An 18,673-nucleotide genomic window follows, 5' to 3' on the forward strand; every position below is an offset into this window, starting at 1 on the left:
AGCTTGAGCAGGTCAAAGTATTTATCACTGCAGAATTTAAAGTTCTAAATGGTAGGTTTTTGAAATTGGAAAATCAACTTGCACAGGCCTGTCGTTCTACAGAAGAACAAGGCAAGCGTTTGACTTCAGCAGAATCTACTTTAAAGGATTTGAGGAACCGGGTCTGTCACCTGGAAGATGATAATGAGAAGTTAATGGCAAGACTTATCAATTTGGAAAGTTGAAGCAGATGGCACAATCTGCGTATCGTGGGCTTGGCTGCAGATTCTGAAACTGGCGCGTTTACTAAATTTTTCTCTGACTTATTGGTAACAACGTTTGGGGAAGAGATGTTCCTCACACCACCGGAGCTTGATAGAGCGCATTGTTCACTATGGCCTAAACCTAAATCGTGGGAAAAATCATGTTGTGGTTATACACCTACACTGCTATAAAACAAAGGAACTGCTGATCCATGAAACTCATCGTCAAGGTACACAATTTGGAATCGTGGAAGATTACTTTCCTGACATTATGAAGCAGATGATCATCTACAGGGAAGTTATGTCAGAGTTAAGGAATGATTCTTCTTTGTCCCCTGTTCAGATTTGTGCTATCTCTTTTGCCTCCTTTGGTGAGGTGAGCAGTCTTACTTAAATGGAAGGATGCTGCCCCACCTACTCATGTTCAGTGGTTGCGTAACAAATTTCCCTTTGTTTTTCCTTTAATGTTAATCATAATGTTAAGCATCTGGCAATGCTGTTAGGGAGGAGCATGAAGTTTTTCCTTTTTTACTCTCATTTGTTTTTCTCCATTTCTTTTTTTCTATTATTAATTTTCTTTTCTTAAAAAAATTATTTGGACTATAAATTATGGGTATGTTTTATGATTTACATTTGATTTTGATATACTGATTGTTTTTTAATTATGTGTAACTATCCATATCATTATATTGATTTAGTATTATAATCTCTATTAAAATTAATAAAAATGTTTTAATAAGAAACACTCGAGTGTGCCAACTTAAAGAAATTGACTCCAGTAGTTTTATAATCATGGAAAGGTATAATATTATCTATATACATGACTGACATGAAATAAGAACTGCATGTACCTGTCTGACTTGCCTACAAATTCAACTTAAAGACAGACTTAAGAACCCAAGGACTGCCTGTATAGCATTTTGTTTTCACCTCTGCAGCCTGACCACTGATTACAATGGTCTTCTCCAAATTTACCACCTGAATACTTGACATGAACCAATCTTCAAAACCCAAACATCAACCAAGTGTTTCCTGCTGATATGTTGTCCCATATTTTACTTTGGTAATTAAAATATAATTTAAATGTAGACATACAGCACAGTAACAGGTCCTCTTGGCCCATGAGCCTGTGCTGCCAATTTACACCTAATCAACCTACAATCCCTTGACGTTTTGAATGGTGGGAGTAAACTGGAGGCTCCGGACCAGACATGGGGAGAATGTACAAACTCTTAGACAGTGTGGGATTCTAACTCCGGCCCCAATCACTGGTGCAGTAACAACGTTGTGCTAACTGCTATACCAATCATGCCACTTTCCTTGTGATGAAGCCAATGCTGGCTCAAAGAAATAATAAACCCCAGAAACTTAATTTCTCATACATATCCATTGACAAACCCCTCCCTCAGTCATCCACATTAGATACAATTTTAATCTGCAGCAGCTAATTAATCAACCAACCAGCCCATCTATAGGATTTTGGAGAAAACACCCAGGCATCTGGGAAAGGAGATGACATCAAAGGAAGAACATGCAGACTGCAAAGCTCCGCAGGTCAGAATTGAAGGATTGCTGGAACTGTTGGACCCCTATAAACACCAGTGGTCCTTGTTAGCTAGTGTTTCCCCCAAAAATTCCTCCAATTACATGTCTAAATTTAACTAAAAAAATTTAACTAAAAAAAAAGTTTATGTTCTTGGTTCAATGAACACTCTTCATTTTAGTTAATTATAGTCACTCTGGGTTCATGCATCTGGGTTTTACTCTGCAGAATTTCTTCCCCAAATGCCTTAGATTCTCCACTTCTCAAAACTAATCTTCCAATCTTCTTGTTCCTGGCTCAAAAACGTTTCATGCCAATGCAGAGGGATTGGTTTAATACGTCACTGGTAGTACAAATTATAACAGAATATTGGTTCAGGTTTAAGGAAACACCTTTTGACACATTTTAGAACTTTTATTTGAATAACCAGCATACATCTATGGAACATTCACAATGCTTTGCAGTCTCAAATATTAAAGACTGTTGTTTGTTAAATAAGATAAATACAAGGTAGTATAGTTTAAAGGGAAGCCAGATGGAGACCAAGGTTTGAGTGGGGTCAAATACAAAAAGTAAGAAAAATACTGCCCTTATTTCATAAAAAAATTACAAAATATCCCATTAGATAAAATTGCTGTCATATCTTTACACAACAGATTTGATGCATAACAAATCAAAACTACATACATGGTCTAAAAAAATTCAGCCAAGTCCTCCCTCATCATTGAGCTCTGCTGGTTCAGAATAACGACAACCACCTCGGAAATATGGTGGTGTGCAGCAGGAAAAAAAGCAATCAATGCAGTTAAAATGGCCGAACAGCAGAATTCTTCCGACTACGCTATTAGATGATAAGTTACAATTCCCAAAAGAATTTTCACATTAGATTTCATCCTCATTTACAAACCATTAAGTAGAGGAAATATTATTTCAGAGGTTTTGGCAGTCCCAATTTTATTTTTGTAAGAAACTAAAAGCCGCTCATTCTGCAGGAAGCTTATGAAAAATGGAGGGTCATTGTGCTTTGTTCTCTATAGTGTGCAGAGGGGCAAATTTGTTAGTGATAAATCTGGCAGTGAATAGTCTCTACGTTTAAAGGAATGGATTAAGCTGTGAAACCAGTCAGGAAGACTACAATACAATTAGAAATGCTGCACCTTGATTTGTGCTTTACTAATAATCCTCATTTGTATTATTAAAGTTCACATCTTACCAATATCATCTGCAAGGTGCACATAAAAGGAGCTGATATTTAATATCCCTACATTTTAAATGTTAAGTGAAGCTGTGAAAATGGAACTGCGAGTGGCAAGCAAGTTTAGACTGCCACAGAACTTCAAGACTACGGTTAAAAATTCAATGAATTTCTCATCCCTCCCCCCCCGCCAAATTCACTCACGTGGTTCCATTCAATTTAAAAAGGGTTAAACACCAATTGCAGTTGATGCACAAATTCCGTTATGACAATTTTTAAATTGGACCTCAGGCTTGCCAGTGAGTTTACATTTAAAAATCAAACTTTCGATCAACTATTAACTTGTTAATTTCTAGCCTGAAGACAAGTTAACTTTAGAAACCATTGGGCTTTTTTTTTTAAACTTTAAAAAAAAAATTTCTGTGATCACTGGGGTTAGTGTATTCTTGAAGGCTTTTCATCTCTATGTTGATTAGTGCTCTGATCAGGGGACAGTACCAAATGTATGCAATACAAAAGGAACGCCGAGCAGCTGGTAAGAGGGCACTGAAGCCAGCAGGGTGTTGTAAAATTTAAGATGCAGATAGGCTTTTAATAAAAAAAATACATGACACCTTAATATCATCAAAAATGGAAAGAAATGAATCTGCTCTACAGCAGGAAATCCACAAGATCAAAAATTGCAAAGCTTAAAATATTATTTGAGGGAGCCGAGCAGCTATTTCATGAAAGAAATTGTGCTCCTTGGAAATTTCTGTCCACAGTTCATCAGTATCACAATTGTTTTCCATAGGAAAAAAGGGCTCCTGCTCTCGAATCAGATCATGGAACAATGCTGGATAACTCTTATGCAAGGGTACATTTGTAACATTGAGGTCACTGATGTGAGAGGTGGCCACCGTGATACAAAGTTAGTTACCTGCATTTTTAAAAAAAATTGTATTGCAAGTTCACAAGGTACATCTGTCTCCCGCTGCAGGTTATACCTGTTCAAATGCAGCTTTTTAAAGTTTTCTTAAAAAAGAAGTAGTTCAGGAGGTTGGCTTCCAAACTCAATCTTGAAAATTTAATTGCAATTGAAAGATAAATATACAGTATAAATTTGCTCAAAAGATCCTTCACGGGAGGGATTATGGTTTTACTCTTGCTTTCATAAATACTTCCATCCTCTGAACTCACCATTTGCATCAAGTATTTTTGTGTGAAAATCAACTGGATTCCAACCTCCTTAACAAGGCTCCAGCTGGATTCAACAATGAATTGACCTGGAAATGTTGTTCTGAATGCTTTACTATATATAAAACAGAATTAAAAAAGGAAAATTGTCTATAGCGTTATCATTGTTCCATCTTCTCGCATGTTTACATGGCTTGAATTTATTTTGCTGGGACTATCTTTGTGTGTATTCAAAGAGTTTAAAGACCCTTTGTATTTGCTTTCTTTGTCTAACAGTGGACTGTTTAGGGAGATGTTTTGTTGCAGCTTTTTTAGATTTCCATTGACATTTGGGAATGTAGTTTTTGGAATGTACGATGGCATGTCATTTTCAATTATTATATCTCCTTCATCTTCACTCTCTCCTGCGGTACTGTAGTGGTTAGCATACTGTGAAGTGGTCATTACGTGATGCTGGCTTGGACTACTGTCTGTTGAAACAACTGAGCTACCAGACGCCCTGCTATTGCGAATGACATTATTGCGTTGATTGGCTGGCTTCACGGTAATGATGAGATTGTGACTGTTTGCCACCATCATGTCAGTAACTTGGTCCAGTGACTTCCCAGCAACGTCGATTCCATTCACCTCCAGTATTTCATCATTCACTGCAAGCAAGCCCGTGCTCTCTGCCAAGCCACCTCGGACAAGCCGTGAGATGAAGATCCCTGGGACTTTCTCCACTCCTTGAGGGGCTACCCGCACACTCACCCCATCGCGAATATAAAATCCAAGTGGCTTGTCAGAGCCATGTTTGTGAAGACGGACTCTGCGATGAGTTTCTGGCAGGATGTCAACATCGATAATGGAAGAGATCTGCCGGAAATCCTGGGGCATTCCAATCAAGATGTGAGGCTTTGACTTGTGATGGACAGGACGCAGGACATGAAGACCTTTCTTCTTCCGCAAGAGAGAATTGGTTCCAAATGCTCCACAGTCACCTTCAGCTGCAGAAAGATGAAAATATTTGGTTAGCTTTACAAAGCAACATTTGAGTTTTCTTATAAAGTTAATCCAATCAAAAGGTATTCAGCAGTTCTCCCATCCAGGTCAGAGTCAGAGAGAGAATAAACATTTTGCCACATTTTTAGCTGATGTTAAAAAAAATTTAAAACCCAGCAGTTCCAAAGAATGTTGCAGTTAGTGTATTATCATGTGCAATAAGGGATGTTGGTTTTCTTTGCAGAAGTGAATTCATGAAAAGTGAAGATTAAATTTGTTATTGCAGGTTACCAATTGCATTTTTGCTTTCCCTACAAGTGGTAATTCTCCCTTGCTTGCAGGGTTGTATGTGACGTCATGCATGGTACTGACAATAAATCTGACATCTTAATTTCATTGAGTTGTGGATGTATGAAAATGATTGAAAGAAGTGAATCACATCACCTTGACAAATCCATGGAGAACTAACCAAAAAAGGAATGAAAGCAGAATTCATTTCCCATGTCTTTCTTACACCTTCAAATTAGATTCCAAGATTTTCAGAAATATTTGTCCTCATTCAAATGGAATATGACATTTTAAGAGAACTACCATCCTAAATACACAGGAAAATAACTTAGGATGGTAAGATCTCCAAGACATCATGTACACAAGTAACAAGGTCCCCAATTGTAGGTCCATATATTCTCTTATCTCCATCCCTCCCTCCTGAATAAGCACACAATTCCCAATCCAAGGGCAACTCAAAATGCACAAAGAATTTGTGCAAAAGCACAATTTAGATTCCATTTAAAATATTTTGAGGCATTAAAAAAATGACTCTGCTGTTGAGATCACTTTTCAGCTGCTATTTTCTCCCTAGAAACTCATCTGATGGGATCAACAATTACACTTCCATATTATAGGTCAACTTGTACCAGAGGAACTTTGGGCTGAAAAACTGCTTTACCAGATTGAAGTAGTTGTTAACTCGTTGTTAAACACAACTGTGAACAAATTATTAACTACTTCTCTGCCAAACCAGAATTGCCAAATAACATGGGTTTAACTGTGCAATTTAGTGGATATTTAGCAGGTCACCTGGCAGTGTGAATGCACCCAACCGGGCAGGGGGAGTAAAAATCAACCAGGCTCTGATACTTGATAGAGGGTTGCATCAGAGCCCAGCCAAGATGACTTGGCTGCTGTGTGAACGATTAACCCGCTCAACTAGGTATCATTAGTACCTGCGTCAGTCTGAAAGTTTTAACATCAGTGCAATTAAATGTCACAGGGCAGCTGATGGGGCCATCAACGGGTACCTGTGCTTGAAAACACCTCAAGATTACTTACAACACCAGAACAATGTAATTGCTATGTAAATAGTTGTACTTTTTTTAAAAAAAGGGAATAATCACAAGCTGGTCTATGAGTTTGACCCAAGGTGAACAGTCTGAAGCACACTGTAGATTTTCCCCACAGTCTTATATACAATGAGCCTGTATGTGCTTTATTCTCACTTCAATTTCACTGCCCCGCGAGTATGTAAAATATCACTCAGGACATCACAACTGGAGGTTGTTGCCCCCCCTCACCCTGCCTTTAGATTCACTTGAACCAGGGAATTTGTGGTCCAGTGTGAACAACTCACCCGGTACTGCAACACTGATTGCTTACTTGCCTATTTAGTGGGTTGCCAGTGTGAAAGGGGCTTTACAACTTTGTAAGAAGTGTCAAATGATATTAATGGTTAGAATTGCTAATGCAATAGCTCACAATTTAGATGGCAAATTGAGAAAAAAACATTTTATTTCTGTTCAAATCATCAAAATGTCTACTGCTGTTGTAAATTCCAGAATTTGAGCTGGTTAGCTAACTGAAGCATGCATTTAGATTTAAGATTCTTCTCACAGACATGACTTGTTTCATTTCACAAATTAACTGCTCATCATAGAAGACCATTAGAATTCAGGTTACATCAGATCTAGTACTTGAAATGCATAAAGTATCCACTTCTCGTGGTCAACCTTACTGATGACATAATAGGATATTATTTATTGACAGCACTGTAGAAGACCATTTAAATTTCAATTAATCTCTTTAAAGCAGCCCTTATTTATAGTCATCACATCACCATCCTTCAGATTCACTGCACTGCAGGACAGAAAAACAATCTGCTCCATTTCATATTAAAACATCAAGTTAAAGGCAACCTTCACCAAACAGGGATTTCCCCCCCCCCCCCCCCTTCCTTCATTGGAAGTGAAAACCATGTTTTTTTAATTACAAAATTATAGAGGGAGGATTAAAATTTAACACTTCTACTCCAGGAGCAGATCTTCTCATTCACCCAGAATATAGCACTTGTTTAAAATTTTTAAAAATTTCAATCTTCATGCCTTCGTCTTTTTATGACAATTTGATCAGGTCAAAAAAATTCAAACTCTCAAAAAAAATTAAAACTCTCATGAGTATATAAAAAAAACCTCCTTTATTTAAGTTAAATCAACAATCCATACAACTGTCAAGTCTTTGTTTACTTTAGCACAACCCCTCCAAGTTATCATTGTTCTTCCAGATTTGAGCAGAACTGAATGAGTTTTCCCAAAGGGCCGGTTATCAAGCTCTTGTGTCTTACCTCTGTCAGGACTCTGAATTTTAGAGCGGGCACATGTTATAAGACATTGGTGAGAAGACACCTGGTGCATTGTACACAGTTCAGGTCACTTAGCAAGAGAAAGGAGGCAACTAACCCATAAATGGTGCAGATGAGATTCATCAGGATGTTACTGGGACCGGAAGGCTCTAGTTACAAGGGCAGACTGGGATTTTGTTTTCTTGAGTGTAGGAGGCGGTAGGGTGGTGCACAAAATGATGAGGGACGTAATACAGTGAATGGTTACGATCTTTATCCCAGGGTAGGAAAGTCTTAATCTAAAGGGCACCCATTTAAGGCGAGAAGGGAAAACTTTAAAAAGGGATCGGGGGGGGAGGGGGGGGGAAACATTCTTCCATGCAGAGGGTGGAGGAATGAATTGCCAGAAGAAGTGGTAGGGGTGGTTACAATACAAAGTTTAAAAGACATTTAGATAGAATTGGTGAGAAAAGATTTAAAGAGCTATGAGCTAGAGGCAAATGGGATTGATTTGTTGCTTCTTTTCCAGAGACTACAGATGTCATGTTTCTGTACGAAGTCTCCAATTCTCCTCTTCTTCCCAGGCTAGAAAATACTTCCAGGTGAAAATTACTCCTTTAAAATGTCAAGTCACCTTGAGTGCCCAGTCCACAGACAGAAAGGCTTTCCAAAAATTTAAAACCACTTGCTTCAGTCCCTGCATCATTGGTGGCCTCCTCAATGCCCTACTTTAGTTGCTCAGGAAATATGAAAATATCTCACCATTGCACTCATTCATGGATCAAAGCTTAACTACACAGGTCAGCAAAGTGTCCTTGCCAAAGGGAGCACTGAATCTTAATTGTCGATTTACTGTGGAGGGGATTGATGGCAATGAACAAGTAGACTGCAGGCAGTTCCAAAAGATTCTTCTTCAAGGTCTACCAGGCTTTGGGATTTCCAAATTATTTGGTCACCTCAAACCAAATGTTCAACAGCGTTCCACCATATCTGCTCAAGTGGCTTGTGCTGCTCCCTCCGACGAGCTGAAACTTGCTTGTATTTGATCAATTCCAAAAAGTGTCACCACTGCAGTGACTTTTTGGCTCAACCCTTCGAGGATCTCTCAAAGGAGATTTTTTTTTTAATTTAAAAAAAGCACATCAACTTTTACTCACTCAGAGGCAATTGCCTTTTATTACATTGGCTCATTGTGGTTCAAATTTAAATCATAATGTGGGAATGGTAAACAAGCGAAACATGATGGACAGGGGCAGTAGATTGGCAAATGCCAGACAAAGGGAGAGAGCCAAAATAAGGAATCAGGCAGGGGAAGATGAGCCATACAGGGTGGAGTGGGTGATCAGAAGACCAAGGCTGCCAGTTCCGACATGAGAATGGTAATATAGAAAGACTAGATAGGAGTGCAGGGTAGGTTGGAAAGGGGAGAGCAGAAGTGGGAAGAGAGGGGAAATCATTACCCAATATTACTTAGGAAGAATACAAGGAGCTGCTCCCCCAGTGTTTGTGGGGCATTTTCTGGCAGTGAAGCCCCAAGGTAGACAGGTTGGTATGGGAATGGAAGGGAAATCAAAATGGTGTGCATCTAGAAACTCAGGATGGCCACCAAGGACAAAGCGCAGATGCTCTGTGAAATGACCCCCAAGTTGGTGTTACCAATGTAGAGACTGCATTGGGAGCACCAAATGATGTAGATGGGGTCTATGCAAATCTTTGTCTCATGTGGAAGGGCTGTCTCAGACTCCAGATGGTGAAAGAGTTGCTTGAGCACATGTTACACTACCTGCACTTTTGTAAAGCTGGTCAACTCAGATAAAAAAAATTGAAAAAACAAATTAAAATTTTAAACTAATGGTCCATTGTGTCAGTTTGGAGAAAAACAGCAAAATTTGCCTTCCAATTTGGAAGAGACAAGGCAAACAAAATATTTGATTAACGAAACCTTTCATCACAACAAATTTAGTCCTTGGCTAAGATTACAGATTCACTTCAATTCTAAAGGAAGAATGATAAACTTCTTGCACATTCTTCTCTTTGAAAGGTATCCAATTCACTCCACACCATTTGTTTAACCTCTAATACCAATTTTTTTTAACAAAAAGCAATCAGGATGTGCACAGTAGAGATGACAACCTTTGTGCCTCAGGATCGCAGCTACAAACACTAATGAGAGTATGGGAGGAGTAGAACGTATGCAAGTGTGCATAAATGCAGGCTATTAATTTGAAACTGAAGTTGGCCCTTTGTAAAATGGAGGTTCTAGCCAAGATTGGCATCATGACAAATTTCGCACAGTAGGAATCAAAGTATTACCATACAAATCCATTCGCCAATATGTACATAAATTTAGTGCCTTACAAAGCTGTGCCAAACAGATGTTATGCTGTGATACAGCTTTCACAAGTGAGGCTCCATTGAACCAGCGAGTTGATATTAGACCTAATTCAATTAAAAAAAGTGGAAACTTGCTGTGGACAAATAAACTATAAAGTACAGATACCCCATCTCACAGACCCAAGAAGAAAAACTAAATGAAATGCAAAGCTATAGAATCCACCCAGGTTAACTGAAAAATTAATTTATAACAAAAGCTCATGAGGAAAGTCCCCAAATTGCCACTGGATCCATCTATGGAATCTGAAAAGTTGTATGGAGTTCAGATAGAGTCACATGATTAAAACTCCTCTTTCCGGCCTCTTGCACGCTAACTGTCCTTTCAAAAGACATCGTTGCCCCACCCATCCAGAAACATTGCAATTTCCCTAGGGAAGGAAAAAAGCCAGGCCTGTTTGGGAAATTCTTGATCCTCAAGTCCACAAACAAAAAGGGCCCAGATCAGCAAAATCCTGAATTCCTCAAGTACCTTCCTGTTGGTTCCAGTGCTTGTAGGGAGCAGTACAACCACACACGTTGGCAGCTCGGTTGCAAATTCCGTGGGAAAGAAACCTCTTGCACCCACATAGGCGTGGGCTTGCATAACTTAAGTGACTCCAGATCTTCCACAATGTACTTAATTGCAAGTCTACAGTTCAAGCAAGTGCCAGGAATGTCGCCAAGCTTAAGAAACAAAGTTTCATAGATTTCATAAAACAGTAGGTACCTGTTGGGGTAAATGTACTGGTCTCTGGCCAGTATTTCTGTAGAAAGTAACCAACCTCCTTACAGATGAGGTGGTCCCCAATTTCTTATTTCAGTGCAGATCAGACTGAAGTGCATCCTACCAGGCAAAGGAATACTGTGCCAAATAGTAGTGTAGAGGTGGGGGAAGGCATTAAAAGAGAAATTAGAAAAGCATGCAATAAGGGAACAGCTGTCATCATGGGAGACTTTAATTTGCATATAGATTGGACTAGTCAAATTGGTAAAAATACAGAGGAGGAGGAATTCCTTGAATGCTTACGGGATGGTTATCTAGACCAATATGTCAAGGAACCAACTCGGGAGCAGGCCATTTTAGATTGGGTATTATGCAATGATAAGGGGCTAATCAGCAATCTTGTTGTGCGAGGCCCTTTGGGTAGGAGCGATCACAATATGATCAAATTCTCACTCAACATGGAGAGTGATGAAATTAAAACCGAGACTAAGGTCCTGAATTTAAATAAAGGGAATTATGATGGTATGAGATGGGAGTTGAGTAAGATTGATTGGGTGGTGTTTATGGGGGAGTTGACTGTGGATAGACAATGGAAAGCATTCACAGGTCTAATGAAGAAATTGCAAAAATCGTTTCTACCGGTTTGGCATAAAAATAAACCAAAAAAGGTGTCTCAACCGTGGATAACAAGGGAAATTAGAGACAGCATTAGGTCCAAAGAGAGAGCATATCAATTGGCCAAAAAAAGTACCACAACCGAAGACTGGGAGCAGTTCAAGATTCAGCAAAGGAGGACAAAGGGATTAATCAAGAGAGCAAAAATAAATTACGAAAGTAAGCTTGCGGCAAATATAAAAACCGACTGCAAAAGCTTTTATAAATATGTCAAGAGGAAAAGATTGGTGAAATCCAGAGTAGATCCTTTGCAGACAGAATCAGGGGAATATATAATGGGGAATAAGGAAATGGCAGACCAATTAAATTCTTACTTTAGTTCTGTTTTTACAAGAGAGGATACAAATAACCTCCCAAGGATGTTGGGAAACAGAGACTAATGCAAGGGAGGAACTGAAAGAAATCAGTATCTCTAAGGACATGGTCTTGGGGAAATTGATGGGATTGAAGGCAGATAAATCCCAAGGGCCTGATAATCTGCATCCTAGGGTACTCAAGGAAGTGGCCATTCAGATAGCAGATGCTTTAAGAATTATTTTCCAGAACTCAATAGACTCAGGATCAGTACCCATGGATTGGAGGGTAGCTAATGTTACCCCACAATTTAAAAAGGGGGGTAGAGAAAAAGCGGGGAATTATCGGCTGGTGAGCCTTACATCAGTAGTGGGCAAAATGATGGAATCCATTACTAAGGATGTAATAGCGGAGCATATGACTAGCAGAGAAGGGATCGGACGGTGTCAACATGGATTTACAAAAGGTAAATCGTGCTTGACAAATCTATTGGAATTCTTTGAGATGGTGACAGGGGGAGAGCCAGTGGATGTGGTGTACCTGGACTTCCAAAAGGCCTTCGATAAGGTCCCGCATAAACGACTGGCTTACAAAATCAAGGCTCATGGGATTGGGGGCAAAGTATTGATGTGGATTGAGAACTGGCTGGCAGGTAGAAGACAGAGAGTTGGGATAAATGGCTTATTTTCTGAGTGGCAGGCGGTGACCAGTGGGGTGCCACAGGGATCTGTACTGGGACCCCAGCTGTTCACAATTTACATTAATGATCTGGATGAGGGGATTGGATGTAATATCTCCAAATTTGCAGATGACACTAAGCTAGGAGGGGTTGTGTGCACGGAAGAGGGGGTCAGGAAGCTCCAGTGTGATTTGGATAAATTGAGGGACTGGGCAGATACATGGCAAATGCACTACAATGTGGATAAATGTGAGGTTATCCACTTTGGTAATACAAATTGGAGGGCAGCTTACTATTTGAATGGCAATAGATTAAGAGATGGGGAAGTGCAGAGAGACCAAGGGGTACTTGTACATCAGTCTCTGAAGGAGAGCATGCAGGTACAGCATGCGGTAAAAAAGGCAAATGGTATGTTGGCCTTCATATCAAGAGGGTTTGAGTATAGGAACAAGGATACCTTACTGCAGCTGTACAGGGCCTTGGTGAGACCACACCTGGAGTATTGTGTGCAGTTTTGGTCTCCTTATCTAAGGAAGGATGTTCTTGCGATGGAGGGAGTGCAGAGGCGATTCACCAGGCTGATACCTGGAATGACTTATGAGGAAAGATTGCGCAAATTGGGATTGTACTCCCTGGAGTTTAGAAGATTGAGAGGGGATCTCATAGAGACATATAAAATTCTGACAGGACTGGACAGAATGGATGCAGATGGGACGTTTCCAATGATGGGAAAATCCTGAACCCGGGGCCATGGTTTGAGGATAATAGGCAAACCATTTAGGACCGAGATGAGGAGGAATTTCTATACCCAGATGGTGGTGAATCTGTGGAATTCATTGCTACAGAGGGCAGTGGAGGCAGGTTCATTAAATATATTTAAGAGGGAATTAGATATATTTCTTCAGTATAAGGGTATTAAAGGTTACGGAGAGAAGGCAGGGACGGGGTACTGAACTTTAAGATCAGCCATGATCTCGTTGAATGGCGGAGCAGGCTCGAAGGGTCGAATGACCTACTCCTGCTCCTATCTTCTATGTTTCTATGTTTCTATGTCTATGATCGCCATTCTACTAATTGAGGTTATCAATCTTCATTGAAAACATGGGCTTTTACTTTTTTCATTTAAGGATTTAGGCAAGTTTACATCCAATTTCAAAATCTCTATCATAGACAATACAACATCTAGAAGGCATTTGACAGTGGAACACTGTCCAAAAGCCATCAGGGTGCTCATTGTTGGGATTTGACCAAATCCATTGTGAAAGGCCCAATCACAACTTGCTTTGTCTCCTGATACACCTATAACATCCAGACCTCTGGATCCATCAAAAGCCAAAGAGGATGGGCAGGGAGGGCAGGAAAGAAGCTGGCGCAAGATCCATCACAATTTCTTCCCATCATCATTCAAAGCTTAGACCACACTGGCTTCCATTAGCCTGAATTAACCCTCTGAAAGTATTGTGCTGTGTTATAGGGAGCCATTTTAAATTAGAAATGTCAAAGTCTATAAATACTTGGTGAGGCATCCAGTTTTACATTGCCAGCAGAGGATAGCTGAAGCAAAAATGGAAGCTACACAGTAGGAAAATATCTGTGGTTAACAATAGTTTAAAATTTCTGTTGTTAATCTCAAAGGAATTTATCTTGGCACACGAATACAATAGGGGAGAATAATGATGTAAGTAAGAGACACTATAGATGTTTGAGAATCAAACCAGGCACTTTTCATTGTACAAAGTACACCAGCATTGCACTTAAAATCCACACCTGCAGCAATCCTTCCAGGCAAGTGCGGTTCAACACGGTTCTTGAGTAAATACACAGGCCTGACTTCAGATAATCAGAAGCAGGAAGCTTTCTGGCTGCAACAGATACTGATGCTACCTGCAAAGTATTTAACACAAGATAAAAGTAGCCTTGATAATTATTAGGAGACCAATACAAACTGGAGCACTAAAAAAATGTTATTTTTCAGGGACAAAGAATTAGGAGCCTTCACCATTAAACAAGATTATAGCTGAAATGGTGTGCCCTCAGATCTATCACTCGCCTGCACCCCATCACCCTCATTATTCAACAATTTGCATCTTAAATACATTTAATAAGGTGGCTTCGACGACTTCATTGGGAAAAGAATTCCACAGGTTCACAATTCTGTGAAAAGCAGCTCCTTTTTTTTTTATAAATCAGTCTTAAAGCTACTCTCTGAAGCTTAAATCCCCCATTCTAGAATCACCTCAAGTGGAAGTATCCACCCTTCTATCTATGCCCTTCACGACTCAATAAGAACCTCTTGCATAGGTCTCAAGAAAATTCTCCCTCCTCCTTTTAAACTCCAACTCTAGTTTCAGGCTATTCAATTGCTCTTCATAAGTGGACTCCTCATTTCTGTAATCAACCTGGTGAACCTCTTCTGCACCACCTCCAATGCCAGGATACCCTCTGAATAAGGAGGCCAGAATTGCACACAGTACTCTACGTGCAGCAGAACTTCCCTGGACTTAAATTCAATCCCTCTAGCAATGAAAGGCAATACATCTTCTAGATTACCTTTAGTTTTGCAATACATATGGAGCCCTCCCTGATCTTGCTGCACAAAAGCATTCTGCAACTTTTCACTATTTTCACTATTTATATTATTTCTTCCTTCCTACATGGAAAGCCCACTGGGCCTGTTGTCCATATTGTTTCGCCCAAGTGTCCTGCCCATGATTTCCTTTAAGGTACTTAACCACCTCCCTTTTGAATACCTGTCAGTCCACGTTCTTAACCATTTCCTGAGTTTAAAAGTAAAACCTTTCCCTGAACTCAGTAAGGAAAGTGCCATGAATTTTCTGCTAACATTACACAATTCACTGGACACAACTCTCAAACAACCCATGCCATCATATATTGAAATTTGACACAACTACAATTTGAGAAAACAGCAAAGGGATTTTTCATTAAGATGTACACATGGGTTGCTAATCAAGTACACATTTTCTTTTGAAGTTCCAAAATTTTTACTTTCTGCAAACAATCAGGATTAACCTAGCAGGTTTTTCAGCTCTGGAATTTCTAAAATCCTACTCTAGACATTTAAACACAAACATTCAAGCATGCTGTGTAGTTTAAGAAAGATACACAGCCTCATGGGTTTCAGTCTCAAAATAAGGGATCAGCCATTCAGGGGAGACTAGAAGAAATGGCTACACTAAATTTAGACATATAGCACAGTAACAGGCTGTGCTGCCCAATTACACCTAATTGACCTACAATCCCCGGTACATTTTGAACTAAGAGGTAGTGAATCTTTGCAATTCTTTACCCCAGAGGACTGTGGCAGCTAAGTTGCTGAGCAATTTTGACATTTTTTTTTTAATTAAAAACTGGTTGGAGAATTAAGAGATTATGGATTGCCACAGAAACATGATCATTGGTCGATTTCTGCTTTTATTATTTTATGCTGATAGATGCAGTCTTCTGGAAGGACCATTGAATAGAAGCTGTCAGATGGATTGTCAAAATGTGGCATTAAAAGGTGCCTTCACCTTATCCAAAAATCAAAAATATTGTTCATATCATTTGTGAGAACCTACTAAGATAAATTTGACTGCTACATTTCCACTATTACCAGGTAAAACAAAAAAGCTCCACTACCCCAAGGTTTTGGTACGAGAGATGATCTAGAAATGCAAGTTATTGCTTACATGTGAGGAACCAGACTCCAGCTGCTAAAAGAATAACAGTAAAGTTATTAATAATCTTGTGAACTGGCAATTTGCTAACAGTAATGTATGGGAAATATTTTCCCATTCAAACAACAATTTCTTGGCAACTGGGATATCATCGATACTTTAGATTACTTCAAGTTGCTGCCAAGTTTAACTATCAGAAAACTTCTACTGTACATCTCTTGCCATGCATTTTAAATCTTAATGAGAAAATTAACCAACAGGAAGGTACTTGAGGAATTCAGGATTTTGCTGATCTGGGCCCTTTTTGTTTGTTGACTTGAGGATCAAGAATTTCCCAAACAGGCCTGGCTTTTTTCCTTCCCTAGGGAAATTGCAATGTTTCTGGATGGGTGGGGCAACGATGTCTTTTGAAAGGACAGTTAGCGTGCAAGAGGCCGGAAAGAGGAGTTTTAATCATGTGACTCTATCTGAACTCCATACAACTTTTCAGATTCCATAGATGGATCCAGTGGCAATTTGGGGACTTTCCTCATGAGCTTTTGTTATAAATTAATTTTTCAGTTAACCTGGGTGGATTCTATAGCTTTGCATTTCATTTAGCTTTTCTTCTTGGGTCTGTGAGATGGGGTATCTGTACTTTATAGTTTATTTGTCCACAGCAAGTTTCCACTTTTTTTAATTGTATTAGGTCTAATATCAACTCGCTGGTTCAATGGAGCCTCACTTGTGAAAGCTGTATCACAGCATAACATCTAGTGGTCAAAAGCCATCATTTAAAAATTTTGCAGCCATTTGTTCTGGTGGACTTGGGTATTACTTTGTTTCTACCAGTCAAATTTTCTCTTCCAACAACTACTCTACCTCGTACCAATCTGAAGTTTAACAGTTACACTTCCTTTCAAGAACATGGACTTGTTTCATAGTCTTCAAGAGTAATGTAAACTCAATGTCAGAGGATGGTATTCAAACCCAAAGAGGCATCCTTTAAAAACTGGAATGCAAGGACTTTTATATTAGAGACATGCAAGCAGAACTTAAAATGCATCACCATTTTAAAATTAGACATACAGCTCTGTAACAGGCCAATTTGGCCCTATGAGTCTTGTGCTGTCTAAATGACACCCAACTAACCTACACTATGGTATGTCTTTGAAGAATAGGAGGCAACCAGAGCCTCCGGAGAAAACCTGTACAGACCCTGGGAGAATGTACAAACTCCTTACAGACAGTGCAGGATTCAAACTCAGGTCCGGTCCTGATCACTGGCGCTGCAAATGTGTTAAGCTAACCACTACGGTAAACATGCTTTTTTAAAAAAAATATTTAAAAGTGTCCGTCCAAGATTTTGGAATTGCATCCCTAATCAGGTCTCACTTTTCCAAATGTAGATCCTGTCCTTCAGAATCCCCTCCAGTAACTGATGTTGGTAGGTCAGAGACAAGTGTTCTGTTGATTTTTCTTTCAGCTATTTTGCTACCATAAAGCTCAAGAGTGATGCTCCACGATACCCCAAATTGGATGGTCACAGCTCTAAATCATCCAGGATAGTTTGAGTGGCATCCTTTCTACCAACCTAAACCTCATCTCTCTGCTCTACATTGCACTTCAACCTCAGCATGCTTTCAGGCAGCACTTCCCAAAATCTAGCTTGGAAAAGTTCTCCAGATCATTCAATAAGTATCTGTATAGTTGATTAGGAATCTCAGGACATGGACCTAAGAGGCAGTAATTTGTGAATAGTCTGGAAAACTAGGTGTGTGGGAAATTGGGACTAATTTAATTGAAAAGGTCACCAAGACAATCGATGCAGTTGACTCCACAGTTTAAGCTGGTCTGCAAGGCCAGATTGCATGGGATCTAGGGCGAGCTGGCCAATTTGGTATGGAATTGGCTTAATGATAGAATAACAATCTTCCACAGCCTCCCATCTCTAACTCTATGACAAGTGGGGTGCTGCAGGGATAGGTATTGGGTTCACTGTTTATCATTTATAAACCTGTTGGATGACAAGTAGTTAGCATGGTTAGTAAGTTTGCAGTTGACAGCAAAATTGCTGGTATAGTGGACAGTGAAGGTTATCCAATATTACACAGGATCCAGATCAAGGTTTTCAAACTGCCCCCTAAACTCACATTCCACCTTAAGCAATCCCTATGCCTCAAGTGCTCTGTGATTAGAAAGGGATTGCTCAAAAAGTGGAATGTGAGTGGGGGTGGGGTGGAAGAAAAGGTTGAGAACCATTGACTCTATTGTTACTGAAATATTTTGCCCATTTCTTTTGGAGTTAAGAAATCGTGCACATAAGTCTATCAGGTATGATTAAAACAGTGGTTTTTCCTTTCTGCTCACATACCACCTTAAGTAATCCCTTACTAATCACAGAGCGCCTATGGCATAGGGATTACTTAAAGTGGAATGTGAGTTTAGCGGGGCAGTTTGAAAACCACTGATCTGGGTGAATGGGGACAGTGGGACAAGTACAAGCGCACTTTGATAGGTT

The 18,673-nt window shown here is 39.6% G+C and overlaps 1 protein-coding gene across 3 annotated transcripts in view; it reads right to left on the reverse strand.

Moving 5' to 3' along the window:
* Positions 1–2,178: 2,178 nt before the first annotated feature.
* The window catches only part of pard6a (par-6 family cell polarity regulator alpha), a 77,379-nt gene continuing 60,884 nt past the window's right edge, over positions 2,179–18,673 (reverse strand). For 2 of the 3 annotated variants that reach the window (XM_069901495.1, XM_069901497.1), the window contains exons 3-4: positions 16,186–16,209; positions 2,179–5,142 (exon numbers count right to left, since the gene is read on the reverse strand). In XM_069901495.1, coding sequence (XP_069757596.1) covers positions 4,307–5,142; positions 16,186–16,209 — 860 coding nt within the window. In that variant the 3' untranslated portion in view covers positions 2,179–4,306. The remainder of the gene's footprint in view (positions 5,143–16,185; positions 16,210–18,673) is intronic. The other variant, XM_069901496.1, reaches the window with a different exon arrangement.

This window comes from Narcine bancroftii, chromosome 10, assembly GCF_036971445.1.
Source record: "Narcine bancroftii isolate sNarBan1 chromosome 10, sNarBan1.hap1, whole genome shotgun sequence".
Taxonomy (NCBI): domain Eukaryota; kingdom Metazoa; phylum Chordata; class Chondrichthyes; order Torpediniformes; family Narcinidae; genus Narcine; species Narcine bancroftii.